This window comes from Lonchura striata, chromosome 4 (assembly GCF_046129695.1).
Source record: "Lonchura striata isolate bLonStr1 chromosome 4, bLonStr1.mat, whole genome shotgun sequence".
Lineage (NCBI taxonomy): Eukaryota > Metazoa > Chordata > Aves > Passeriformes > Estrildidae > Lonchura > Lonchura striata.
The window spans coordinates 66,396,266-66,422,363 of record NC_134606.1 but is presented as its reverse complement, the minus strand read 5'-3'; the positions used below and the strand labels follow the sequence as shown (position 1 = coordinate 66,422,363).

The following is a 26,098-nucleotide window of genomic DNA, read 5'->3' as shown; positions in this document are numbered from 1 at the left end:
GGGGACTTCTCTGTCTCCATTTTGGACATAAACCTCTGGTGCCGTGAATTTTTCCGCGCAGATAACCTGCGAACCCAGCAACAAGACTTAATTGATGCACTGAATTTTCATGTGCGATGATCGCAGTCTTGATCCACCAGGGGTGGGGGAAGCCCCTGAAACATGAAGTCCAATGGGTTCAGGTGGGGATGCCCGGATACCTCCGCTGCTGCTAAGCGAAGGTGGGTTTGCTGTGGCCGCCCGGGCTGCTCCAGTGCAGGTCTGAGGTCCCCCAAACCACGCCAAGCCCTCTCCTCGTCCCCTGCGGCTCGGCAGCCGAGGCACACGGCTTTAGGAGCTCGCTGGCTGTTGCCGTCATTGAGCCCCAGCATCTCGGTCCCTCACACAGACGGCGGGACAACCGAGTGAGCGAGGAGATATAAAGGCCACATGGGAAATCTGATTTTTTTTCTTTTTTTTCTTTTTTTTTTTTTTTTTTTTAATTATCTACAGTGGGGAAAGGTCTTGGAGATGACACGAATGTTAAGAACGACGACGCTGAGTTTCGGAGGATTTCACCCAGAACGCGCTGCCCCCACACCCCGCCCCGCCTCAGCCCAACCCGCCTGAGGCCGCCGCGCATGCGCAGCGCCGACAGCCGCGTCCCGCCGGCGGCGGGGCGGCGCTAAGATGGCGGCGGCGCTGCTGGCGCGGCTGTGCTGGGGCGGCCCCGGCCTCCGGGGCCCATTCGGGCTCCGCGCCACCCGCCCGCCCCTCGCCGCCGCCCCGCCGCCGCTGCTCCGCCGCCCCGCCGCGCCCCCGGGGCCGCGCTGCTTCTCGGCGGCCGAGCTGGTGCGCGCCGCGCCGGCCGCGCTGCAGCCCTACCTGCGGCTGATGCGGCTGCACCAGCCCGCCGGTGAGCGCGGCGGGGAGGGTCGGGGCCGCTGCCCCCCCGGGGTCCCGATCCCCGCTGAGCCCCCCGCGGGTTTTGTCTCCCGCAGGGACATGGCTGCTGTACCTGCCGTGTACCTGGAGCATCGGGCTGGCGGCCGCGCCCGGCTGCCTGCCGGACTGGCGCATGCTGTCCCTGTTCGGCGTGGGAGCCGTGCTCATGCGAGGGGCCGGCTGCACCATCAATGACATGTGGGACCGCGACTATGACAGACAGGTAGCGACCGACCCGTGGGGCAAGGCTGCTTACACGAACAGCGCAAGGGGGCATGGCTTCACACCGAAAGAGCAGGTTTAGGTTAGATACTTGGAATAAATTCTTCAGCCTGAGGATGGTGAGGCATTGGAACAGGTTACTCAGAGAAGTTTTAGGTGGCCCGTTGCTGGAAGTGTTCACTGCCAGATTGTATGAGGCTGTGAGTAATCTGTCTAGTGAAAAGTGTCCCTGCCCACAATACGAGGGTTGTAATGAGGTGATCTTTAAGGTCGCCGTCCAACCCACGCCGTTCTGTGATTCAGAGAACCAAGCATATGCCCATTCATCTCCATCGTCACAGAATCAACAGAATTTTTAGGGTTAGAAGGGACCTCAGGAGATGATCTAGTTCCGCCCCACTGCCAAGGCCAACTCACCTAGAGCAGGTTACACAGGAATGCATCCGAGTGAGTTTTGAATGTCTTCAGGGAGGGGGACTCCACTTAACACATGCTGTTTTTTCTCAGCCAAGCACCAAGGTTTCTGAAGGCACTGAAGTACATGAACATTGCCGGTGATTCCTTGCTGAGTGCAGGATTCCAGGTTCAGGAATTCCTCCATGTTTCTGTCCGAGATGCATGCAATTAATTTGTCTATATTTCCTCCAAAAATAGTAGAAAGTATTTTATTACGTATAACATTTCTCTGTCCGGGAGTGTAGTAAGTCTTCTAGAATACTCACCTCTGTGTAAGATAAAATACATGCTGTTGTTGACTGTAGGCAGTTGAACTTGAACAAGTTTATTTCTCAACCTTGTTTTGCACCACAGAATTAACACATTTTTGCTACACTTGTTAGTGACAATCTATCCAAGAACAACTTTTTTTTTTCCTTAATTTTAGAAGCAGTGTTTCTTTTTGTTGTTGTATTGTTAATTTTGGCTGTTCAGGGTATCATGCCCAACCCTGAGCTAATCCTTTTCTATTATGTTGTATGTTTTCATTTATTATCTCCCATTTGTTCAGAAGACGGAAATAACCATAAGGCAGTGCCCAGTGTGAGATTCTGAAACATGCACAGGTGCAGGCTTGGAGGGGAACATCCTGGTTATGTGTCACTGTTTGCTTCTGTTTTTTGTCCCTGTATTGTTCCTGTGGTTTTGGAGTTTGGGTTTCGGCCCTACAAGACACAGAATAATGAGCCAATCCAGTATCTGAAGTTCTTAGTATGGCACTTGTATTTGTGCTGTTGCGAAGGTGGGGAATCAGGGTGTGGTTTATGGCAGCTTTGGATGGTTTAGGTTTTGGAAGGTGTTAACAACTATGTATGCTAAACAGATTTGATGTCAGGATGTGATAAGAGGGACTTTCAATATAATGATTTAATTTATGTATTATGTGATGTGGTCAGATGGAAAGTTTTAAAAATTGCCTTCACAGCTTTTCCTGGGGTACCTTAAAAGGCCACCTTCAACACAAGTGCCATAGAAGCCAAGACAACAACAGGTGTAGGTGATGGTGGTTTGGGGTTTAGATTTTGTGTTACTGATTATTTGAGTCATATTTTCTTTAAGTGAAACATCCCGTGTTTAGTTGCACTGTGTAGTGAAAATGGTCATAGGTATGTTAAGTGCATGTTTACTGCTGAAAAGCAGAATAACCTGATGGCAGTGGGGAGAACAAGCTAAAAGAGTTTATTTAAATTCACATTATTCAAGCATAGGCAAGATACTTTTTATGTACAGAATATTTTGTAAAAAGTTGGCTTTTGAACCTCTTGAATAGACTTGACACCATTTTCATCAACATTAACAATTTAATGGAATTGTTAGGGTTGAAAGGCATCTCTGGAGATCATCCAGTTCAGCCCCTACCAAGGCAGGGTCACCTGGAGCCAGTGACACAGTTCAGCTGGGGTTTGGAATGTCTCCAGAGAGGGAGACTCCATAACTTCCCTGGGCAGCCTCTTCCAGTGCTCTTCCACTCTCAATGTAGATAAGTTCTTCCTCATGTTGAGGTGAAATTCAGTCATTTGGAGTTTTTTTGGTGTTGCTCACCTTTGGCAAGTAACTCACCATTCATTTATTTTAACTTTTTTTCTGATACTTGTTTCTTTCTTCAGTTTAACTTGTATGATTTCTTGTTCCAGACAAGAGTTCCTAAACTCCACTGTATCCCAGTTGGGATTAAATGTCTTTTCACAGCTATTAACTCCACATCAGTGAGACTGAATTCTGAAAATGCCGTTAGAGAGAAACAAAAGCAAACAACAGAATTAGGGCCTTTTCATTTCTCTTTAGAAAATAGGAAACAAATATTGTAAATTGCCTATCAGTTACAGATGTACCTGGTAGTAATATTATTTCCCTTTTTTAGGTTGCAAGGACAGCAAGCAGACCCCTGGCAGCTGGAGATATCTCCACTTTCCAGTCCTTGGTTTTTCTCGGGGGACAGCTCAGCCTGGCACTCTGTGTGCTTCTGTGTCTGAATTACTACAGGTGATGTATAAGTTATCTTTTGGATTTTAAAGTCTGGTTCTGGGTCCTGAGTTAAGCACAGAGATTTTGAGTAGAAAAGGTGTTGGGGTCAGTGGGAGGATTTTATTAGTCATGGAACTGTAATTGAAAGGAAAATAATTAGGTCAGTACTGTGTACAGCTTCTGCAATGCTGCACTGTGTCTACTGATCTTCAGCCTGGCAAACAATAATCCTCTTGGTACTTTTCACAGTATCATTCTGGGAGCATCCTCTTTATTGCTTGTGATCACCTACCCTCTGATGAAGAGAGTAACATACTGGCCACAGCTAGTTTTGGGTGAGATGGAAAGATTTTTTTCTCTTTTTTTAACTTCAGATGTAGTTTTTGGGGTGTTTTACAAATTAGTACTTGATGCGCAGGCGGAGGGAAGACAAGCACAATCAGTATGATTGATAAGCAAGCTTCATTTATTCAAAAATCCTGTCAGTCTATATAGGGTTTGCTACAAGCAAAGTCAGCAACAGCTCTCATTGGTCAAGTTTACAAAGGTCTTTGTTTTACTTCTCCTATGGGTGGTTACAGCTGTAGCTAAGTTCTCCAAGCCAAGTTCTCATTGCTAAGTCATGCCTTCCAAGGACAGAGCATATCTTCAAGGCTATGCCTGTCCTTATTATCTCATTCCGACCTTGTTCTATTTCCCAGGCCTAGACAGACCTTGTACAGTTTCCCAGGCCTAGACACAGAGCCTGTTTCCCAAGCTTTGTTCCCAGGCCAGACACAGGCTGCTTCTGATTCTGGGGTCTTAGACAGAGGTATCAATGAATAACTGTTCCATTGATCCATGATCCCTCTCCTGCAACCATTCTCCAACAAGTACTTGAGTTTTAGCAATCTGACTTTTTAAAACTTTATATCAAAGTAGAAATCCCTTACAGATAAAGCTCTGTTGTGCCACAAGCTTCTTAATTTATGACAGGCATTGGAGTTGATGTGTGGCTTTGGGGTTGGTTTTCTTTTGTTGTTAGAAATCAGTTCCTTATTTTGATGCAGTGATAGGAGGTAGAAGAGTAGGGTGGAAATAAACATTTGTTATTTGAGAATGAGCTGTCGTTTTGGGGTTATTTCAAAACCCTTCTTAAATACAGATTTGTCTGTACAGCATTTCAGTCTTCAGCTTCTAAAATAACTCCTGAATAGATATTGAAGGTGCTTATGTTTTAGGTTGAGCTACTAAAATATACCTGTGTATATTGGCTCTCCTATTCCATCTGTCTTCAGGGGTTTTTAAACCAAAATTGTCATTTTCAGGCTAGAAGTACCATAGTTGGCTGCTGTGTACTGTTTTGTAGCCAGTTATGCTGACATGTTTTGTTACACTGACACCTGAGCATTTTACCTTCAGACCCATTGTTCAAGTATTCTGGAATAGTTCTGTGCAAATGTTTCCCTACACTAATGAAGTCAAATTCAAATTAGGGAAAAATATGTGGCATATGTATTTTTTCTTGCATGTCCAGAGTATTTAATGTCAAATTATTTATATTTATTACCTGCCTGAAAATAAGTGGTAGAAAAATAGAAATGTCGGTATTATACAAAAGGCTGCTGATACGATACACTCTGAACTTGTATTTAATTGCTGCTGGCATTCTTGTAACTTCTATTTTTTTATTCTCTTAATGTTTTTAGGATTTACATTTAATTGGGGAGCCCTTCTTGGCTGGTCTGCCATCAAAGGGTCATGTGAGTGGTCTGTGTGTTTGCCCTTGTACTTTGCTGGAGTCATGTGGACACTGGTGTACGACACCATTTATGCTCATCAGGTAGTGTAACAGTGAAACCTTCCAGATACTTGTGTTTTTCCAGATACAAGTTTGTGTGTTTTGTTTACAAATTTGTTGTCAAACAGCAGAACTAACCTCTTGCAGTTTTTCACCCTCAGCTGAGCTGAAGCAGCACCAAAGAAGTCCCAGCCCTTCGATATTTTATTGCTGTTTGCCAAGGTTTTACAAGTCAGGTGGAAAGATGGAAAGTACCCTTTGTGCTCTTACGCTTTTACATTGTGGAAATAACTTCAGCAGTGGTATTAACTCCTGGCTGCTAAACAACTCTAAGACCAACCTTCTAGTTTAAATTTTAATGTGGGGACCTACAGCTGCCCTTAAATTGGCTTCCTAGTAAGAAGCACTGAAAATTTAAGCAAATCCCCCATTTTTATTTTTCATACGAAGTGGCATTGGATTATGGATTTTGTGGTAATTCACCTTTTCATTCCAGGATAAGAGGGACGACATCATGATTGGTGTGAAGTCAACTGCATTGCAGTTCAAGGAAGACACAAAGCTGTGGCTCAGTGGCTTCAGCCTGGCCATGCTCCTGAGTTTGTGCGTGGCAGGGATGAATTGCAACCAAACCTTCCCGTATTACTCGGCTGTGGCTGCCGTAGGGGCTCACCTGGCACACCAGGTTTGATGGATTTATTAATATTTTTTCCATGAGGAAATTCTTACTAAGAAATCAGAGGGCTTTTCAAGACACATATATTCATGAGCTACCCATGAAAAGCAGTTCCTGTAAAGAGAACTAAAGTCTTCTGACAATAAGCTGTGTCTTCTGAAGTACCTTTTGCAGACCTTTTGGTTGAGGAGACCTTCAGTCCTGACCAAAAACAGTGGAGCACTGTGTTTCAGTCTGTAACCAACAGAAGTGCCACACATTAAGCTGCAATCTCAAGGAAAGGATTTTCTCCTCACTGCGAGCAGCAGCTGCTGCTACATAGACATGTGCTGCAAAATACTCTGGTGTTGACTGTTCTGATTCAGTTCTTGCAGTGTCTGGCACACATAATAGCAGATGTTGACCTTACAATTTTATGTTAATTGACAGTTGTAAAGAGTTCTCTTAAAAGCAGAGAACAATCCAGTTCAGCCTTGTAGTTGCATTCGTTTAGATATTTTTATGAATAATAGAAAGAATAACTTTGTCAGTAAAGGATGCAGATAGGATCTTGTTATCTTGTTCTTTCTGAATCCTACCAACTGTGTTATACAGTGTTGTAGTAAGTGACAAGTCAGTCTATTCAAAAATTAATTGCTGGTCTTGATAGGTAAGTGATGGCAGAGTATTGTGTGCTGCAAGTAGTAAAACCATTGCTAGTCTGAGCAGTTAGATCTGTGGTAATGTGGAACTTTTTAGAAAGCACATTGATTGTAATGTTGCATTTTAATGGGTGGAGCTCATGCAGGTAATGGATATTAAACATATCACTGAGTAAGAGAATCCTTGTAGTGATGTAGTCTGGCACTCAGCCACTGTTTTTGTAGTGACTGTGCTTGGAAATGTATGAGGGAAAGAATACTACATCCAATGCATAATCATTTACAGTTTGAATTGTCAGAGAGCCTTTGTGCTGTAGTTCTGTCATGAATGGGAACCACTTTTAAGAATCTTTATAAGTGAGGATGCAGATTAATGAGTATAAATGATGGAGAATTCACAATTGTGTGGACTGCCAAAGTCACAAGAGCAAACTGTTCTGTGTACCACAGAGTAGCTTTTTGAGGAATTCTTTTAATATTAGTCCTGCTTAAACATTTTTATGCTTATCTTCTTGTTCAAGATTTCTGATTGTGTCTTTAACTGAGTTTAGAAAGCTGAGTAAGATGCTTGAGGACCAGGATTTCCAAGAGTTCCTTGATTCACTGAATTTTTGCCTGAGGCAGAGGAATTTGTGTCATGATGACATGAAATTATATCCCTCTCAAGAGGTGCGCCAATAAAAAAATAATATCATCTACTTTCCTTGTGTTTCTGAAAGAATATCTTAGCTGCTGTTTAGTTTAATTTGCCACTTCAGTGTTTCAAGTTCCCAGTGTCTGAGTAGCTGGCAGGTTTAAGGGTGTGTATCACATCATATTTTAGAAGCTTGTGAAGAGTGTTTTTGATTATTTGACCAGGACCCAGCCCTGATTTCTCTCTACAACCACAAATGAAGCAGACTTCTTGGGAAAAGTTTCACTTCTTTCAGTCAAATACTTTCTGTTTTAACTTTTTCAATGGCTGAAGTGCAGTTTGAGGTTTTAGGGGCTCCTTCTCAGGTTCCTGGTTTTTTTTTGTTGTTTTTTTTTTTTTTTTTTTTTTTTTTGTTTTGGTTTTTTTTTACTTTTAGTTTTGACTCACAGCAGGCAGTTGCCATGTGGGTAAGCCAGGCCTTGATTCTGGCTACTATTGTAGGTGTCCAGGTCCTTGTTTGGAAGGGAATTGCATGGACTTGCCTAAGAGCAACTGGACTGAAACCAGTTCTGTGTGGCAAGGCAGGGCCTGGCACTTGCTCTGGTTCACTTCTGGCTCTCCAGTGCCATGTCTTTACTGAAACATGGAACAACACCTTGCAGTAGAGATGAAAAAGTGCATTAATTTTTATGTGTATGTAAGTTACATTGAAGAATTAGGTGGCAACCTACTGAGGAAAATCTCAGAGACTTACATGCTCAGATATTTTTGCACTTTTAAATATCAAACCAGACACACCTAGTAACTGAGCTGTTTATATAGTCTTCCATTGAGATGGTCTGGGAATCCTATTCATATGAGATCCTTGACTTTTCTGCTGTATGATGAAAAAAATCTGTCAAACACAGATGCCAGTTATGCAAAAAAAAATTTAAACAGGGTATTCCTGTTTCTTGTGGAGTTGAGGGTAGACTTTAGAGATTAAGAATAATTTTTTTAAGTTGCAGATAATTTTGTGATGTGTCAGCTATTTATGAGTCTGTAGAATAATAATTCTCTAATGTTATACTGTGCTTTTTCAGATTTACACTTTGGACATAGACAAGCCCGAAGATTGTTGGAAAAAATTTGCTTCAAATCGTACTGTAGGAATTCTGCTCTTCATAGGGATTGTGCTTGGAAATCTGTGGAAATGAAAAGACTTAAATGTAGAAGAGTCTTCAGAGAACAGATAGTTGAAATCACTATACTGATATTTTAATCTAACTGAAGTGTAAGTATCATGAGAAGGAAAACATTTTTAATATAAATATAGCTGCTTTATATTGTTTATTTATAAAAGCTGGTGGAAACATTCTTGTTTCTGAAATCATGCAATTGAGATAATTCTATAATGGAAGTTTTGGTTATCTGGGAATAACTTCAGTCTGCACAGAAGCTCCTAAAAGCTGTGCTGGTCCTGTGTAGTAGCAGCAAATTTCTGTCTCGCTTCTGGAGACTGTGAACCCAAGATTTTATATGAAGCAGATGTCTGTTAGTGATAGCACAGGTAAAAATGCAGAATAACTCCTGGATGTAAATAAAATCTGGCTGTACATGCTTGATGGTCTGATTTATTACAAAGGTAATTTTCAGTTTGTGTTGGAGCTTGCTTCATGGAGGGGTTGCAATAACTGTTTTTCTTCTGGGATGTCTAGGAAAAATCAGGACTCCGAGTGTGCGAGGTCCACAATAAGGAGTCAGTAGAGAAGTATTTAAGAAGATTTTGTGCTCTTGCTGCGACTGCTGCAGCAGGTGCTTTCCATGTGAAAAGGACAGGCTTCTGCAAAGTTGCCTGCACAAAGTGAGCTGAGCTTGTTTGTCAAGAGTGCTTTGAACACAAAGGATTGAAAACAAAAATAGAGTAGTCCAGAGCTGTTGCCAAGTGTGTGTGAGCAGTGGTTGACCCTGGGCTGCAAATTCATCACACAAACTGTTGACACTTTTTTTTTTTTTTTTTTTTTTTTTAATTCTGCTTGTTTAGACTTATGCCTATCAGTCTTATTTGTTGTCTTACTGGAAAAACTTGTTTCTAGGAGAATGCCTAGAAACTGTAAATATAGCAAGTGCAGGCTAACTAAATGGCCCTTACACAGAAGTTGTTCTTAAATATGGTTTGTATTTCTGGGATGGAGAAAGTATTAAGTTTTAGAAAAGCAGTTTAAGGTTTTGATGAGTTTTGTGGCATAGCTGCATTTTGTAGAGGGAGAATTTGATGCATCCAACTTGAAGTTGAACTTTGTTAATTAGCCATTTACTAGTAATTAAAAAGTCTTGTAACTAGTATGCATCAGTTTCAGTAATGTTACTTTAGTGAGGTGGTTGCTCTTTTAACATACTAAAGTATCTTTAAGTAGCTCAGATTTGGGAAGAACTCATATTTTGTCATGCTTTTGAACCTTCTGGTGACCGTTGTCTGATGACTGCTTGTCACAAGTGTTTGTCTTAAAATGAGAAGAGGAAAAAGATCTTGCTAAATACAATATTAATTAAAGTTTCCAAAACAGTCCTCATGTCCAGAACTTGAAAATCACTTCATGTTTTCTGTGAGAGTTGTCCAAATTAATCTTAATTTCATTTTACACAGATAAGACATAACTGTATTTTAGGTTTATTGCCTGAAAAACAGAAAGATTTAGGTTCCAGGCTGTAATACTGAGGATATTAAATTCATGAAAATTTTATGATTAACACAAGGAAATAAATAATTTTGAAAGTGCAGAAGAGGTAAAGGCTGCCAAGGATGTTAGTTGCACAAGCATGATTAATACACAGAAATGAATGATTTTTAAAGTGCAAAAGAGATAAAGGCCGAGCTGCTTCCTGGCTAAAACCTTCCTGTTTGCATCTATTGGCATATATATGTACATCTCCTCCCTTCATTTCCAAGGTGTTCTATTCCAAATCTTCACTAAGATGCTCTCTGCTGTAATTGGATACAGTTTCTTAAAAAGTTTTCAAATACTCCTGTCTCTAAGCATCAGCTTTTTATTAGTGTGCTTTTGCAGAACAAAAACAACATCCTCTGGAAGTTTCTTCTCCACTATCATTGCCTTTCTCCCTCACCTCCTTTTCCAAGTATTTCCACAGGATGTTGAGATGACAAATGCTTTTTTCCGGCAGCAGAAAGGTCAAATGTCCCTAACACTGGCAAACTAAATCACTGCCAGTTGCTCAGGGAAACAGAAACCCTTGCCTGTGTGTTGCGCTTTGTAGAAGGGTGTATCAAAGCAACACCAGCTCTTTGTCCAGGATTAGCCCTGTAGAGGTAAGGGTGCTACTCCTGCAGGGATAAAGGGAGAGGTTGTCAGGCATTGGAAACCTGCAGGGTGGCTGGATCTTTGCCTTAGAAGCCTGTTTCCTACAGTGGCACACGGGAGTTCTCACACTGTCCTTTCCCAGGGAGAAGACTCATCAGAGGAAGGTCAGCCAAGGCAGACTCTGCCTGGGTTCTGCTATTAGTATTTCTTGGTAAATACAGTGCTGTTAATGGGAGGGGTCAGGGTTTTCCCTCCCTGTATTCCCGAGTTCATGCTGCAGGAGCTGTGCTGTGCAAACACCTGGAGTGTCTGTGCAGCAGACCTGGCTGCCAGGGAGACTGGCAAACACCATGGTGACAGTAGGTCGGGCATCTCGCCAGCCATTGGTGACATGACTTGGTAAAAAAAGGCACTCCTTTTCTACTTCCACTTTGGCAAAAGCTAGGAGAGGGCCATTAATTGATTGCTAAACACTTCACAGTGCAAATTCCAGGAGAGGCTCTGAGCTTCAAAAGAAAGCTGCCGAGAAAAAATGTGCATCTTAGCTGGCCATGGATAATGAGAAGTTTAGGTACTAGCTGAAGGCTCCTGATACACTGAAGAGGTGATGTTGCTTTTCCTGCAACGCCTCCCTGCATTTTGTGATGGAGGCAGAAGGCCAGAGCAAACTTTAATGCAGTGTGCTAGATGCAGTACCAGAATTACAAAGGAAATGGAAAAAAGTTTCATTGGTTTTACAGCATTTTTCTTTGGATGGATGGTGGTGTTTAAAAAAACCATCAAAAACTATGTCTTCCAGGCAGCTGTACAGAAATGATTTTGTCTGAATAAAGCAAAAAGAGGCCCAATACACTTAAAAGAAACAAAACCAAAACCAACAACAAAAGAACAGTGTTTATGCCAAGTTCAATGCTTCTAACAATATAGCTGTAATTTCTGGGGTGGAAATTCCCATCGTAATGGAAAACAAAATCCAAAGCCACTCCTGACTTCTTGTGCCTGCAAAACAGTTCCTCCAAATTGCAGAGCTTCTTGTCTGTGACAGGTATAGTAACAAGGAAATACACCTAATACAAAATTAAATAAAATATACCTAATATTAAATAAGTTTTATCAAGTGCGTAAAGAACAGAACCAATCCTGTAACAGGTTGTAAGGGCAGTTGGGGAAAGTGGTGCCCTGCCCATCCCACAGGACCTTATTTTTTTCCCTGCACTGATGTCAAAGTGTTCAGAGAGTTCAGCTCTGAATGTAAATTATCTCACTTTCTACAACTCCCTGAAAGGACCTTGTGACTAGGTGGGACGTGGTCTCGTCTCCCAGGTTACAAGTGACAGGAGAGGAAACAGTCTCAAGTTACACCAGGGGAGGTTTAGACTGGATATAAATCCCTTTGCTGAAATGGTGGTCACACATGGGAGCAGGCTGCCCAGGCAAATGGTGGAATCACCATCCCTGGAAGTGTTCAAAAGGTGTGAGGTTGTGGCACCTGGGGACATGGTGGTGAACATTGCAGTGCTGCATTAATGGTTGGATTCAATGATCTTAGAGGTATTTTCCAACATAAATGTTTTTCTGTGATTTGATATTGGAGGGGAATAATTTTCTGTTTAGGTTATCGCTGTTCAATGCTCAACCTCGCAAGCAGCAGCACATACATAACACCAGGGGACTGCTTTGGGAAGAAACTTCAACACTGGTGAAACCACTGTTCAGTGTTCACTTCAACATTGGGAAACCACACCACTTAGGTGGCTGCTTAGTAGAAAAACCTGTGTGCTTTTCAGCTCCATCAGAGCTTATTTCCCCCGAATTCTGTCGTGCTATTACTCACTTTTTCAGGGAATATATATAAATGAAAATAAAAGTACTTGAGAGGAAAATGGAGGAAAACACAGACTTCATGTACACTGTAACATGCATTATTATTGTGCTTTTAAGCATTTGCTGGAAGGCACCTTGAATTTATTTGCTTAGAGTTGGCATGATCCATTTTTCCCCTGCACTTCCACGTTCATGACGCTACACAGTGGGTGCAGCAAGGCAGTAAAAGAAGGATTTGGCAGATCATAGTTAAGCGTTACTTTGACTGTATCTGTTAGATGAGGGGTAGGAGTTTCCTGCCTCCCTCCTCCCTGGGAGGAAAACCCTGGGCAGAAAGCCAAGGCCGTGTAGGCACAGATTGTCCCTGGAACTGGTGGGGCTGAGGTTGCTCTTGGCTAGGTAAAGGGCAGGCAGAAGGTCTGGTGTGCAGTGCATGCCTCCTCTCCCAGGTGGCGGGTGATAAACTTTTGATTGCTCAACCCCAGGCAGGACTCTGGCACCTACAGAGTTTCTTCCTTCTTGTGTGTTTATCTGATGAATGCACTCTCCACAGCAGGACCACTGCTAGTGGGTTTTTTCTCATGTGCTGGGTAAGATGGGGGAAGTGTTCTGTCACTCCTTCCCGTGTCTCAGCCCAGCCATGAGATGCTGTGCTGCCAGGGGTCCTCTGAGATCTTGGGACATGCACACAGGGAAGCCATCCACATGGGGCAGGTGCAAAGGCAGTGAGTGCTGTGTCTGCTGTCTTCGGGCTTTGCTTGAAAAATCAGTGGCAGGAGGGGAAGTGAGAGGCAAAAAATTGCCTTCAAGAATTCAAGCTGTTCAGTGCTGACTTATTTATGCCACATTAAGTCAGAAAACAGCTGGGGAGCTTCCATCAGAGGTTATAACCTACTCTTCCATCAGGGTGAACAATGTTGGGTCATGAGACACATGGAGAAGCAAAGCTCTCCTCCAAAGAGGACTTGGGGTTATGAACATGCAGCAGGTATGGAGCCATACAGCTTCCCCATCTTGCACATCATCTCTCCTGGTTGAACTCTTTCAATACCTTCTCTCATCTGTCTTCAAAAACATCATTATTATTAAGTTGTAAAGGCCCTTTCTAATCCACAGTACAACTTATTCTGCTAAGTAACATCAATACATTAAAAAAAATACTTTTCACCCATCAAATACTGTTGCAAATTGTTTTGGAAGTCCTTCTGTCCAATACCTTGGTTAATTCTGGATTAACTTCGTGGTGCATCCTGTGTCGCTGTTCACTTAGCTCCTGCTCAGGTGTTAAAACAGGGACACACAGGGGACAGCAGAATGGAAGATCTGTCATACCCTGCATTGCTCTGGAAGAAGCTGTCAGCTTTGGATAAAACTGCCATAGAAAAGGCACAGAGCACATGTCCAAGCTGGAAATTTTCCATGGGTCAGCTTACTCCAGAAAGTCTCTGGAGCTGACCCAAGAGCAGTTGAACTGCTGAGGTTCTCCTGCTTCCCACCATTTTATGGTGATGGGGATGGATACAGGAAGATCTGCACTTGCACCTTCTAGTAGTTCTGCTTGTGTGTAGGTGCAACTCAGTGAGTTTTTGAGTTAGGCAGTTAATGAAGCAGCAGACCACAAAATGTGTTAGTTGGACTGGCCTGTTTATAACGAGGGTTTATTTGTTGATTTTTTATTTAGTTGTTTTTTACCTTGTGAGCTTCTGAGGTAAAGCTTGATTCCCACAGGGCATTATCCTGTAATGAGTGACCTGGAGAAAGAGTGGCACCACTGAAAGCATGAAAGGTAGCAAGTCACAGGAAGCAGAAGACGTGTGAAACATCCTGTGACAAACCATTGCTAGCGCTAGCATGCCATTGCAGAGGGATTTGAAACCACTTTTAGGTCTGAGCAGCTGTGGCTAAGACCTGCTGGGAAACTGGTGCTATCCTTTGGCCCTGGCTGTGAGCTCTTCACAGTATGCTGGACTTTATGTTTGGGTGCCTGTGGACAGGGGTTCAGGCCCCTTGCCCAGAGGGCACTGCACACTCCCAGCCATAGCATCATTTCCTGTCTGATCAGCCACCCAAGCAGACCCTCTCCACTGTGTGCAGTATCCCTGGCAGGGGAGAGATGAAGGATGTGCAGACATGGAAGCAGCTCTCTGCTTGTACCAACTGCAGTGGCTTGTGTTGGTGAGATATGCATTGGACCCTCAGCTATATTTCTAAGGGCTGAAAAAACTTTCCCTTGCCTTACTCAGCTCCATTCTTCTGCAGCTTTTATCATTGCAGGAATTTCCCTTTTGCCTGAGCCATTTCAGGCTGTGGGAAGGAAGCAAGGTTTGTGGGTAACATGTTCTTCCATTGAAGCTGTGGAGACATCTAGAAAAAAGGTGAAGTTTCTTGTGCAGAAGACGTTTTCCATGTCTGAAACAAACCCTGAGACTGTTACTCTGTCTCTGGAAAGGACTGGTGGGACCAGAGCTTTGGAGAGAACCCTGACCTGCACACCAATGGGATTCATGGACCCTCTGTGAATGAACACACCTCTCACCACTGAAAACACCTTAGTTTGTGTAAATAGCACAAGGCAGCATGCTGGGGAAAGCAGCTTTGCTCATTTGTGGTCATGTTTGAAGTTGCAGGTTGGACTTGTTTTAAGTGGTACAGAGAACAGGCTCAAACATTTACGTGTGTTATGTGTAGTAGATATAATTTGTGCCATTTCTAGTATGATATATGTGATATTGAATATTTGTTGGAGTATACACGTTTGTATTAGGAGTCCCCCCACCCTCAAAGTCGAGACCTGGTGTATATTAGAACCCGATTTACAAGTAAAAGGATGTGGCTTGCCAGGAGCCCAGGCGCTGATCATCGCTAAACGACCTGAGATGGATATCATGGAAATTCTCAGGCAGATACATGTGAATGCAGCGTTCCGTAAACTTCATCAAGGGATTCAACAACTCCCAGACACTGAACTGTTCTTCTTCAGCACCAAAAAAGAAAATCTTATTAACCTATGGACTCTGAATGGAAGAAAAGACTGCTGGCCGAAATCTTGGCCTCAGGTGGAATTTTCCCTATAAAACCCGTTTGTGCCAGGATGGAGGGGTGGGCATAGAGGAAAACCTCTGCTGAGGCTGACTCCTTGTTGCACACCCAGGGCCGATTCCCAGGCTTGGCTCTGTTCTTTCCTTGTGGCTGGCTAGGTAGAATTTGATTGCAAATAAATATTTTATTTTTTTCATTTTAATTTGGCTGGACAGATTTTCATTTATAACACATGTGAGTGGCCCAAACTGGAATAAATGAGTTTCTGGTTGTAGCTGCTCCATAAAATACAGTGGTCTACTGTGTAATCTGTACTTTGTTCTTTGCAGAGAAAGGAAAAAGGTGTTAAGGGAGATTTTTTAAAAATCTCTGCTCCTGAATCTTCATCATTATTACATTTACTGTAGTATATGTTTAATTTGTGAGTATTGATTTCAGTGGAATTTTTCCATTGTCTTCTTAAAAATAAAAATGGAATGACTTGGTTTGGAAGGGACTTTAAAGATCGTCTAGTTTCAAGCCCCATGCTATGGGCAGGGATGCTTTCCACTAGACCACATTACTCAAAGCCCCATCCAACCTGGCCTTGAACACTTCCAGGGACGGGGCATCCACAGCTTTGCTGGACAACCTGTTCCAGTGCCTCACCATCCTAACAGTGAAGAATTTCTGTGTAATATAGACTAAACCTATCTTGCTCCAGTTCAAAGCAATTCCCCCTTGCCCTGTCACTACATGCCCTTGTGAAAAGTCCCTCTCCAGCTCTTTTGTAGCTCCCTTTAGGTACTGGGAGATGCTCTGAGGTCTCTCTGGAGCCTTTCCTTCTTACCACCTAAAAAACCTGACTGCATTTCAGCTTCTTGTTTCCCTACTCCCCAGCAGACACCTAGGCCATGAGCCTCATCCAGCCAGCTGGTGGGATGTCTTCTCTAGGGAAAAACTGCTGATCTACAATTTTTTGCAAACCTCAGTTTTCAATGGCCTATTGCAATGTTCTTGCAAAGAACACCAATTGTGTATGATGCAGCCAGAGAGTGGCCAGGCAGCCCCATTGTAAAGCAGGGGCAGACACAGTTAAACTTTGGAGCTGCTGCAAGCCAAGGGAAGCATTTCAAGGCACAGCTCCCTGTTTTCTCAGCAGCACTTCTGGTAAAAGCCTTCACTTAAAGCACCCTAAATCCCAGCCTGTTGACAAAACTGCCATATTGAAGTTTAGTCCAAACTTCTTTCCCTATTCTTCATGAGGGTGAGAGAGAAGGGAATATCATCAGCAGCACTTCCCATGGGATGCGTTGAACTTGACTTCCTCCTGAGAAACAGCCACCCAGACCTTCTCTGGGATCTCTGCATGCTATCTGCATCCTGTTGGGAAACAAGAAGTGCTGTCCTGGTGCCACAGATTCTCCACAAAATTTGGAAGTACATCCAAAACTGTCATGACTTGCACAGGGCATGAGTGGTTATGTATTTGGGACATGTTAGTGTAGAAACGGTAATATTAGTATTTTAAAAAATGAAATTTATGTGTGTATGGTAATTGCTCAGTTAATTTTACTGTAGTGGCTGGGCTACATGGTCTGTGACAAGTTCTTAGGGAATCAGCCTAATTATTATGGAAATCGTCCCCATATTTTCTAAGAAATGAAAACCTAAATATCTGTTCCAATGAAAGTACATTATTCAGAGCTGCTCTTCCCTGAGCAGCAACAACATGCGGGCAAAGTTAAGGGAATAAGACAATAAACATGCAAACATTAAAAACAAAAAAAAAACCAAACAAAACAAAAAACTAATCCTGGGAAAAGGAAAAATAAATTACTATGTTCTGCACGTGTAAAGTCTGTAGGTCAGGGCACAGCTCCTGACCTCCCCCTTCAAGTTACTTCCCACCCATTGTATTTTTTTTACTGCTGGCTGCCAATGAGAACATCCGAGGGAGTAAGTTTAGTTTCATCTTCGCCAGAGCCTCTTTGTGCAGCGAGAGGAAGTCTGCACTGGCCAAAGCTGCTCACCAGGTTCGTTCTCTAAAAGTATGGAAATATTAGTAACTTGTTAGCCTGGGAAGAGTGGGATAATAGTGTCAAAGTAGGGATTATTTTTGTTCCTGCTTAGCACAAAATATAAATCAAACTATCTGGCAAATCCTACTTGGGGAAGTGGGGGGGCGCTTTTAAAAAGCTGGATTATGGAGAGTTTACCTTTGCTTACTGCTTTCTGATGCTAACACAATTGTATAAATGTGCTGAAGGAATCCGACTGGTACTTTACTCTGTGTTTAAACTGAGCTACCCTACTAGAAGCTTGGATATTGATTGCTTTTTATACCTGGTCTCTCTGTGTGCTTGCTTGTCCCTTCAGTGGGGTGTGCTGCTGGTGGCAAGAGCAGCTATGCTTCAAACTCTTCATTATTGTTTGAGGCTAGGAGAGGAGAAAATAGGTGAATAATACTTGTGTGGATGGCACTGGTGTTGGTGGGCAGAGGGAAGCTGTGGATGGGCAGAGACACTTCCCTGTGGACACACACCTGATACCACCTCCAGCTGCACCCCTGCCCGGCTTGGAGGCTGGTGTGTGCTGCCAGCTGAAGCTAGGAGTGGGATTTCTGGAGAATCACACGTTACCCCAAAGGATGGAGAAAGAAGGTGCTTCCCCTCCCCCAGCATCACTCCTTCATTTGAGTTTCTATTCTGGCTTCTGAGCTCAGAAGCAAGAGGAGGAGGAGGAGGAGGAGGAGGAGGAGGAGGAGGAGGAGGAGGCTCACCACTCAGTAGGATGGGTCTGCCTTCATTGAACTGCTGTTTCTGAGAAATAACATAAACCAGCTCAACTGACAGAAAGGAAGGCTCAACAAATGTGAGCAGGCAGTTTATCTTATCTCAGAGAACCTCACCCAAGCCCAGACTTTCTTAGAATTGTTACCTAGAAATACTCGATGCTTTTTTACTTGGCTAGGGAATTAGAAGCAGAAAGGAATTGTTCTTGTTGCTATTCTTACTATTATCATCATCATCATTATTATTATTTTAGACCTGAGGCTTACTGGTTTTCAAGGTTTACTTGCTCGCTTAACCACAGAAAGGCAAGAAGATTGTTTCAGACTTTGGACATTGATTTTCTTCCTTTCTGGCTCCCTACGTCAAGAAACCAGAGATACGAGTTTTCTATGCTATCTTGTGTGTAGCCTGGCTTTGTTATGAGGAAATGGGTCCGCAGGTGTTTCCCACATGCTCTGTGCCCATGCTAAATCCATCTTGTGTAAAATACACCAAGTCCAACAACTGGAATGCCCGAGTCACTCCCTTTAGCCTGGGCTCACTGCCCAGCCCAGCTCAGCACAAGGAAAATGAGCCATACCTAAGTACTAGCAAAGCCTTTATGGAGTGGAGTGGGGAAGATCGGTGGCCTGATGCTGTTTTGAAGGCTGGATAAAATGTCAGATAAAGCAAAAACCTTGAACAGATAGAAATGTAAGATATGATTATGCTCTATCACCTCCAGTGGCAGCTGGGGAGCTGGGCAAAAGGTGGCCTGCTGAAGGGTGTTAGCCAGCAGTTTGGTTGGAGGTTCAGTTCCCACTGATAATCAGTTTTTTCACTGAGTGTCCTGTTTCCTGTCTCTTTCAGAAGAGGAGCTGGGAATGGCTGTCCCAACTGTTGTGACGATCCAGCCTCAGTACGTGTCCTCTGTCTCAAGATGCACGTGGCAAACAGGCCTGATGGACTGCTGCTCTGACTGTGGTGTCTGTGAGTGCCCAGGACACACTTTCCCTGCCCCTGCTGCTTGGCTTGGTGGTGCCACTGTGCAGCCAGACAGCCTGGCTCTCCCAGCTGCTCCAGTGGTTGCAGGTGGGCTGGCAGAGCCTCAGCCAATGCTGTGTTTCTTCCCCCGCCAGGCTGCTGTGGGATGTTCTGCTTCCCCTGCCTGGCGTGCCAAGTGGCTGGGGACATGAACGAGTGCTGCCTGTGTGGGACCAGCGTGGCCATGAGGACCCTGTACCGCACCAGATACAACATCCCGGTGAGTGCTGCGCCTCCCCATCACCCTGCTGAAAGGCAGGCTGCCCCAAGGCCCCTCTTAAGGGAGGGGCTCAGGACAGAAGTGATTTCCACTTCCCCTTTTCTTCCCATTCGTATCTACCTCAGCTGCTGCTTCTTTCTTTGAGCTTTGAATGATGGGAAAGACTTGAGATAACTGTGGGCTGAATAAAGAATAGGTGAAGCTGGCCACTCGGATAAAGATCCATAATCAGGTTTGGGAGAAGGGTGGACAGTGCATACGTGAGGGTGTTTCTTCCTGCAGAGGAGGTGGTTGCTGGCATCCCAAGGGCAAAACCATAGGGTCCCAAGTTCACTTTGCCCACATTGTGTGTTCCTGTGAGCATTTTTCTTCCCAGTCTGAACCTCAGAAGTCAAAAGATAACTAGCTATCTGCAGTCTGCACAAAGGGCTCCTTCCTTTCTTTCCATGGTGCCTGTGGTTTGCCAGCCTAGGGTTTCAATGTTTTCTACTCTGGATGCTGCAGCCTGCTGAGAAAAAAAAGAGCACTTGACCTAGAATGTGATTAACATTTTCTTGGCTGAAACATGGTCTCTGGGAAGCCTCTGTCCCTAACCAGTTTCTCCCTAACAGGGGTCCATTTGCTCTGACTACTGTGTCACCCTGTGGTGCACCGTGTGCTCTGTTTGCCAAATGAAGAGAGACATCAACCGCAGGAGGGAGCTTGGCATATTCTGGTAAGCTGGGGGTGCTGGTGCTGGTCCATAAAGCTGCCATCACACACAGCCAGGTGACTTCCCAGAGCCTCTCCTGCCGACATGTCGACACCAGACCAAGTTTGCTGCAGTGGGCAAATGACCATGGACAGTTGACCAGAGTGACCTGTCCTGAAGCGAAATGTCACTGGGGACCTTGTGGAGGGGGGGAGGACTGGGGTGATACACAGTGTGGTGAGGCACAGCTCAGTCCTGACACTCCTCTTCCATCCTGTTGCAGATGCTGCCATCCTCGCTGCGTTCTTGGAGCTGCTGCAAGCAGGAGCCGCCGATGCTTTGACTTGCTGGGAAATGCACCATGTGGAGCTTGCCTTGATTGCATTTGATTTTCTGTACTTAACTGCAGAAATAAAGTTTTGAGTTTGTCTTCCTACCTCTGTGTATGTCACTTGTGCACCACCTGAGAGCACCCATCCTTCTCCTGCTCCAGATAACACAGAAAACTCACAACCCAGCCAGGTTTTTAGTGCAGGTGAAGAGGAATTAACGCTCAGGGTCCATATCTCTTCAACACCAAGATGAGCTGATGCCATGGAGCCCCTAATTCAGAAAGGGTTTGTTATGAACAAAACAGCCTGGCTGGGACACTTGGCTCGAACTAAGTACTGACACTGAAATGTTAATTAGCTAATTGCTCCTGGGAATCACCTACCGCCCCACCCTCACTACCTTTCTAGGACTGGGATGCAAAATAGGGAGACCAGTGGAATCATGGGAGGGGGTTTTGGGGATGAAAACACCCCTAAATGGAAAAGATGGGCACAGTGGAGGGGGCAGGATAGGTGTGCTGGTTGGGGAAAAGGGAACCCCATCCCTAGTCTGTGTTTGACCTGTCACCATAACCTGCAGAGGACCAGACTGGACTGGGCTGTGGGAAGTAGGCACAAGGAAAAGAGACACTCTTCCTGGTGTTACCAGGAGGGAAGGAGAGGGATAGCTGCTGCTGGACCTCGGCAAGAGACTCTGCACATCCCCCCCACCCTGCAGCTACCAGTGTGCCAGGAGGAAAGGAGAGAGGATGGTCTGCTGGGACTGCAGATACAGACTGGACATCTCCTCACCTCTGGCTACCAGTGTGCCACGGGGACTCCAGGGACAGACTCTGCATGCTTTCTCCCCCTTCGGCTACTGGAAGAAGCTACAACATAGACCCTGCTCATTTCAGGTTCACTGACCAACAGCCCTGGACAGCCACCTGGCTGGGTCATGGGTTATATGTGTCCTCCAGGTACAAACAGTGTCATCTTCCTGCATGGCATTACACAGCCCATCTGTCTGCATTCCCCTCTAGAAGGTGGAGGTTGCATCCACTCTCTCTCCATCACTCTCAAGAGAAATGCTAAAGGACTTTTGATCCCTGCAAATATCTCCAAGCTTCATTCTTTAAGGAAAATATGATTGTTTTTTTGTCCCCACTCTGTCTTCACCTTTACCACAGATTTTTTTAAGGGCAAGTAGTGGCTCTGTCCATGCTGAGGGGTGGGTGGGTGTGACGGTACTCCCAACTGCTTAAACTCAGATGGCTTAGATGGTCCTATGGATGATGTCTGGCAATGCAGAAAAATGCACTTTTAGCCTGAGAGAGGCCGCCCCCATGTCACCCAGTGCAGTTACAGGCAGTTCTTGCAGATGCTCAGGTTTGACAAAGGAAAGGTGCTGCACCTCCTGCAGCACATAGGGCAGGACAGGAGCCTGGAAACAAACTGCCCTTCTCTCGAAACCTCTTCCACCAGGGCTCTGGGCCTGGAGAACGCCTGGGTGGGGAAAGGCGAGGGCTGGCAGCAGGAATGCAGCAGGGAAGCTGCCACTGTACAAAGCTGCACCTAAGCTACCATTTGCTCTATTAGTCAGAGGGAGGAGAGGTCGTTTGGCAGAGCACATATAAAGCATGAGAACCAGGAAAAGGACAAGGTGTTAAGAGGGTGTGAGTGTCTGCTGGGACAAGGACAGCTTGGAAAGTACGTATGGCATGGCTTTGCTTTGGTTGTGGCACGGAGCTGCTTGTGGCTGAAGTGGTGATGCTGGGCAAGGGGAAGGGCTGGAAGAAAAGGTGAGGTTTTCTACCTGGAAAGCTGCTTCAGGGTTAACCACAGCATGGTGGGTGCTGCTGATGGCATCTTGACAAATGTGGGAACAGAGGTAGAGGACAGCAGTTTTTGTACTGTGTTGCTCATATAGTGCACTGTATTTGTGCACATACAGTGCCTATAGATACAGCTTTATGACTCTGGCTGTTGGTGAAATGTAACTGCATGAGCCTCAGGATCCTTTTGTCCCCTTCAGTCATTCCAGCATGGCTGGTGATGCCAGGGGGTGTGAATTGTGAAATTGTGATACATTTGGTGTGCTGGGCCTGGGCCATCTCTTAGTAGGTGAGTTTGTGGCAGAGGCTTCTCCAGGCTGCTGCCTGCTCCACACTGCAGCCACCATCTGTGCAGGGATGTGGTGTGCTCCTACCTGGGGAGGTGAAGGGGAAGCCTGACTGGAGGGATCCTGCCACTAAAATTTCTCTCGCTGCTGCTGCTCCTGTGCACACTTCTCCCTATGGTCCCTGTGGTCCTGCCTGCTGCTGGACATCCTTGTTGCTGCAGGGGAGCCCCATGCTGGGCTTACCACTGCACAGCCTGTCCATGGTCTGTCTCCTTCCCTGCCCCTCCTGGTTCTTGCTTCTTAAATCACCATGTGCCAAGGCTTCCTGAAGGGGCTGCTGTTTTGGCATGCCAGGAGGTGTTACACTGGCTGCAGAGGTAGTGGGAATTACCTGGGATCTCGTGGATGAACAAACAGGGACAGCTGGCCAAGGCAGGGCCAGAAGGTGTCTGGAGAGGGATGATGGGTGCAGTGTCCCCTGCTGCACTCACAGGTATCTCAGATAAGGACAGCCCAGCCATGCTTCCACTGCCTACAGAAAGCTGCAAAAAGTCAGGAGCAAGCCATGTGGAGAATTTTACCAGCTTTCTTCCCTCTTACACCATAATTCAACAATCTCTTTCCTCTTCCTGGGACTGCCAGGAACAAGGGCTCATCCTACAGCAACAGGCTGTTTCTGATAACTGGGATGTGTCTGTATGCTGGGGAGTCACAGGAGCTTCCAGCACAGCCATCAACCCTTTGCCAGCTGTTGGCATTAGTCAGTACAAATGCAATGCCACAGCTGGTGCCACTCTGACGTGGGTAATGAGCTTTGAGTGCTGGGCATAGTAATTGTTCCACCCCATTTCTTGTGTTTTTTAATACTTAATTTTGTGTAACTGTGCAATTCTGGTGTGAAAACAATCCTCTTAGGGTACTTAACAAATTGGTGCTGAGCTTGGGCAAAAGCCAGAGCGTGTGTCTGCATGGGAGTTCTCCTGTAGGAGAATCCTCTATTTTTTTGTTTGTTTGTTTTAACAAAAGCTCCAAAACAAAAAGTGAGAGTGGCAGAAGCTGGTGCTGTGCCTTGCAGGGGTGTCAGGAAGGGAAGGGGCCACTGGTGGATGTGTAGGTGGAGTTGTTACATTGGTCAGGTGATTTTGGGGATGGTACTGTGGAGCAGGAGCTTTCCTACTCTCAAACAATGCTGAGGAAGGATGGGATGGAGAGGAACTCCACAGGCCATGGTGACCCCACAAGACTGAGGAAGAAGAGGATGAGCTGTTGGCACAGACAGTTAAGTAGAGGAGAGAGAGGAACTGATGGCAGGGCTTAGGGTGATGGAAAGAAACAAGGAAAACCCACTGTCTTGAAGCACACTAAGAAGGCAAGTGAAGAAGGAAGGGAAATGGGGAAGCAAACAGGCTGAGATTCTCACAGAACAAAGCAAAGATTAAGGTGACTCCTGAGAGCTTGGGGAGGCTAGAACTAAGCAGTAGTAACTTTGGGAGACTGTGATCATAAATAAAACAAACAAACAAACAAACAGCCCAAAATGCAGACAATTTTATGCAGACAATTTTACACAGATATTTTTATCTGATTTTACGCAGACAATGATGAAAGATGACTTGGAGTTGAAAAGACTATTTTGAAGTGTTGAAACACTGCAGTTCTGAAGCAGGAGAACCTCTGTTTTCACAGAGGCGTTTTACTTGCATAGGGATGATGTGCTGCTGCCTTTGGTCAGAGACTGGTTTTGGGGAGGGCTTCGCTTCAGAGGGTAGTGGCAGCTTCTGGCAGAGCTGTGCCCCCCACTTTGTGGTGAGGGTGACATTACCCTGGCAGTGGGGACTCCCCAGGGAATTCTCTCTGAATGCAGCAGCCTGAGCAGGATGCCCACTTCAGAAACACCCGCAGCATCTTCCTCTGATGGCTTTTCTTTCCAGACCACAGACTTCCTGGAGGGACCTGAGCCCGTGCTGGCAATGGCCTCTCAAACTGTGATTACGGTCCAATCCCAGTTTGCAGCTGCCCAGCAGCCGGGAGAGTGGCAAACAGAGCTGCTGGACTGCTGCGCCGACTGTGGTGTCTGTGAGTACATAGGCAGCCTTCATTCCTACTGCTCCTCGTGATGTTTTCGTGGTGTTTTACCCTGCTCCTCCTGCAGCGTTACCCCTGCTGCAAACCCCGCTCCCATGGGTACCGGAGGCAGGTCAACTCTTCCCTGATGTCCAGATCCACAGCTCTCGGCTGGCTTTTCCCTCTTTCCTCCCTATTTGCACCCCTCAGCCGAGCCCACGTCTCACTGTCCCCAGGTCTCTGTGGGACGTTCTGCTTCCCCTGCCTGGCGTGCCAAGTGGCTGGAGACATGAACGAGTGCTGCCTGTGTGGCTCCAGCGTGGCCATGAGGACCCTGTACCGCACCAGATACAACATCCCGGTGAGTGCCCGGCTGTCCCAGCAGCGACAGCAGCCGCGGGATGGGCGATGGGTGCTGGGGGCTCAGGGGAGGAGAAAGGCGTGCCCAAGGGGAAGGGCAGAGGTATTGCATGAGCATCCCAGCTGGGACACGTCTGCCTCGCCACCGTGAGCTGGAGGTGACCCCAGCACCCACTGCTTCATCCCAGTCCTTGCTGGGTATGAGCAGCAGGATGCTGCAGGGCCGGGTGAGATGTCACGGGGTGCTGACGATGTAAAATAGAAAGGCTGACAGGCTTAACGTTTGGTGTGGGAAGGGGTTTTTCATGCACTATCCCTCGCTCCGCAGGGCTCCATCCTACAAGACTTTTGCTCCATCTGGTGGTGCGGCCCGTGTGCACTCTGCCAGCTGAAGAGAGACATCAACCGGAGGAGGGCAATGGGCATATTTTGGTAAGCTGGGGGTGCTGGCGCTGCTTTGTCTCACTGCTGCACAGCACCCAGTGGCTTCCCGGGGTCTCCCTTTCCTCCGACACCTGACTCCAGATGCAGAATTGCAGCAGTGCTGGAGCAGTAATGGCTGAGCAAAGGGTGATCCTGCTCTCCTGTCCCATTGCAGATGTTGCCATCTTCAGTGCTCCCTGTGAAGCTGCTGCCGACAGGAGCTGCTGCTGCCCTGGATCTTGGGATCTGCACCATGAGGAGTGTGCCTTCACTGTGCTCGATCCCCTTTCCCGGGGTAAAGCCAGCAATAAAAGCACTGCCTGTCTTCTGCCTGTGTGCTGTTACTTCTGTCTCTGTGTCTTTCTGCAGCATCAGAACCAGTGCTGTACTTTGCTAGGCTGCGTGGCCAGAGGCATGATAAGGTTATTGGGTAAATGAGGCATACTTTTGCACACCCACACCGGAATGAGGTCAGACCACAAAAATGTCTGACTATTCAGTGAGAAGATAAAACAAAAGTCAAGTCTGCTACGGGAACAATGTCTCTGTGGACACCAGCAATGTGCAGAGCTGGTGACAGCATTGCCCACTGCTCAGAGAGGCCCAAGAGC

The 26,098-nt window shown here is 45.7% G+C and overlaps 3 protein-coding genes across 5 annotated transcripts; all 3 read left to right on the top strand.

Moving 5' to 3' along the window:
• Positions 1 to 669: 669 nt before the first annotated feature.
• Positions 670 to 15,984, top strand: COQ2 (coenzyme Q2, polyprenyltransferase). Of its 2 annotated transcripts, XR_004148236.2 has the most exons (8): positions 670 to 895; positions 981 to 1,147; positions 3,503 to 3,624; positions 3,856 to 3,941; positions 5,295 to 5,428; positions 5,883 to 6,071; positions 8,420 to 8,610; positions 14,720 to 15,984. XR_004148236.2 is itself a non-coding variant. In XM_021526512.3 (7 exons), the coding sequence occupies exons 1-7, from the start codon at positions 670 to 672 to the stop codon at positions 8,531 to 8,533; spliced, it is 1,038 nt and encodes a 345-aa protein (XP_021382187.2). In that variant the 3' UTR covers positions 8,534 to 8,937. The 2 variants fall into 2 exon arrangements, 1 of the variants encoding a protein (XP_021382187.2); XM_021526512.3 differs by lacking the exon at positions 14,720 to 15,984 and having other exon boundaries at positions 8,420 to 8,937.
• A 1,463-nt stretch (positions 15,985 to 17,447) lies between these two features.
• LOC110468523 (placenta-specific gene 8 protein) lies at positions 17,448 to 20,643 on the top strand. Of its 2 annotated transcripts, XM_021526522.2 has the most exons (5): positions 17,448 to 17,514; positions 19,123 to 19,242; positions 19,392 to 19,516; positions 20,128 to 20,231; positions 20,491 to 20,643. In XM_021526522.2, coding segments are annotated over exons 2-5 (336 nt in total). In that variant the 5' UTR covers positions 17,448 to 17,514; positions 19,123 to 19,136; the 3' UTR covers positions 20,492 to 20,643. The 2 variants fall into 2 exon arrangements, with proteins under 2 accessions (XP_021382197.1, XP_031360481.1); XM_031504621.1 differs by lacking the exon at positions 20,491 to 20,643 and having other exon boundaries at positions 20,128 to 20,235.
• A 3,967-nt stretch (positions 20,644 to 24,610) lies between these two features.
• LOC110468524 (placenta-specific gene 8 protein-like) lies at positions 24,611 to 25,636 on the top strand. Its single transcript, XM_021526523.2, has 3 exons — positions 24,611 to 24,716; positions 24,941 to 25,065; positions 25,393 to 25,636. Exons 1-3 carry the CDS (start codon positions 24,611 to 24,613, stop codon positions 25,498 to 25,500), a joined length of 339 nt encoding a protein of 112 aa, XP_021382198.1. The 3' UTR covers positions 25,501 to 25,636.
• The last annotated feature ends 462 nt before the right edge of the window (positions 25,637 to 26,098 follow it).

What these genes read in the sequence shown, in the direction of transcription:
- COQ2 (XM_021526512.3), top strand. Translation starts at nt 670, where the DNA reads ATGGCGGCGGCGCTGCTGGCGCGGCTGTGCTGGGGCGGCCCCGGCCTC. An exon ending in ACCGCGACTATGACAGACAG is followed by an intron (nt 1,148 to 3,502) that starts GTAGCGACCGAC and finishes TCCCTTTTTTAG; the next exon opens with GTTGCAAGGACAGCAAGCAG. An exon ending in CTGGCCACAGCTAGTTTTGG is followed by an intron (nt 3,942 to 5,294) that starts GTGAGATGGAAA and finishes TAATGTTTTTAG; the next exon opens with GATTTACATTTAATTGGGGA.
- LOC110468523 (XM_031504621.1), top strand. Translation starts at nt 19,137, where the DNA reads ATGGCTGTCCCAACTGTTGTGACGATCCAGCCTCAGTACGTGTCCTCT. An exon ending in CTGCTCTGACTGTGGTGTCT is followed by an intron (nt 19,243 to 19,391) that starts GTGAGTGCCCAG and finishes TTCCCCCGCCAG; the next exon opens with GCTGCTGTGGGATGTTCTGC. An exon ending in GCACCAGATACAACATCCCG is followed by an intron (nt 19,517 to 20,127) that starts GTGAGTGCTGCG and finishes TCTCCCTAACAG; the next exon opens with GGGTCCATTTGCTCTGACTA.
- LOC110468524 (XM_021526523.2), top strand. Translation starts at nt 24,611, where the DNA reads ATGGCCTCTCAAACTGTGATTACGGTCCAATCCCAGTTTGCAGCTGCC. An exon ending in CTGCGCCGACTGTGGTGTCT is followed by an intron (nt 24,717 to 24,940) that starts GTGAGTACATAG and finishes CACTGTCCCCAG; the next exon opens with GTCTCTGTGGGACGTTCTGC. An exon ending in GCACCAGATACAACATCCCG is followed by an intron (nt 25,066 to 25,392) that starts GTGAGTGCCCGG and finishes CTCGCTCCGCAG; the next exon opens with GGCTCCATCCTACAAGACTT.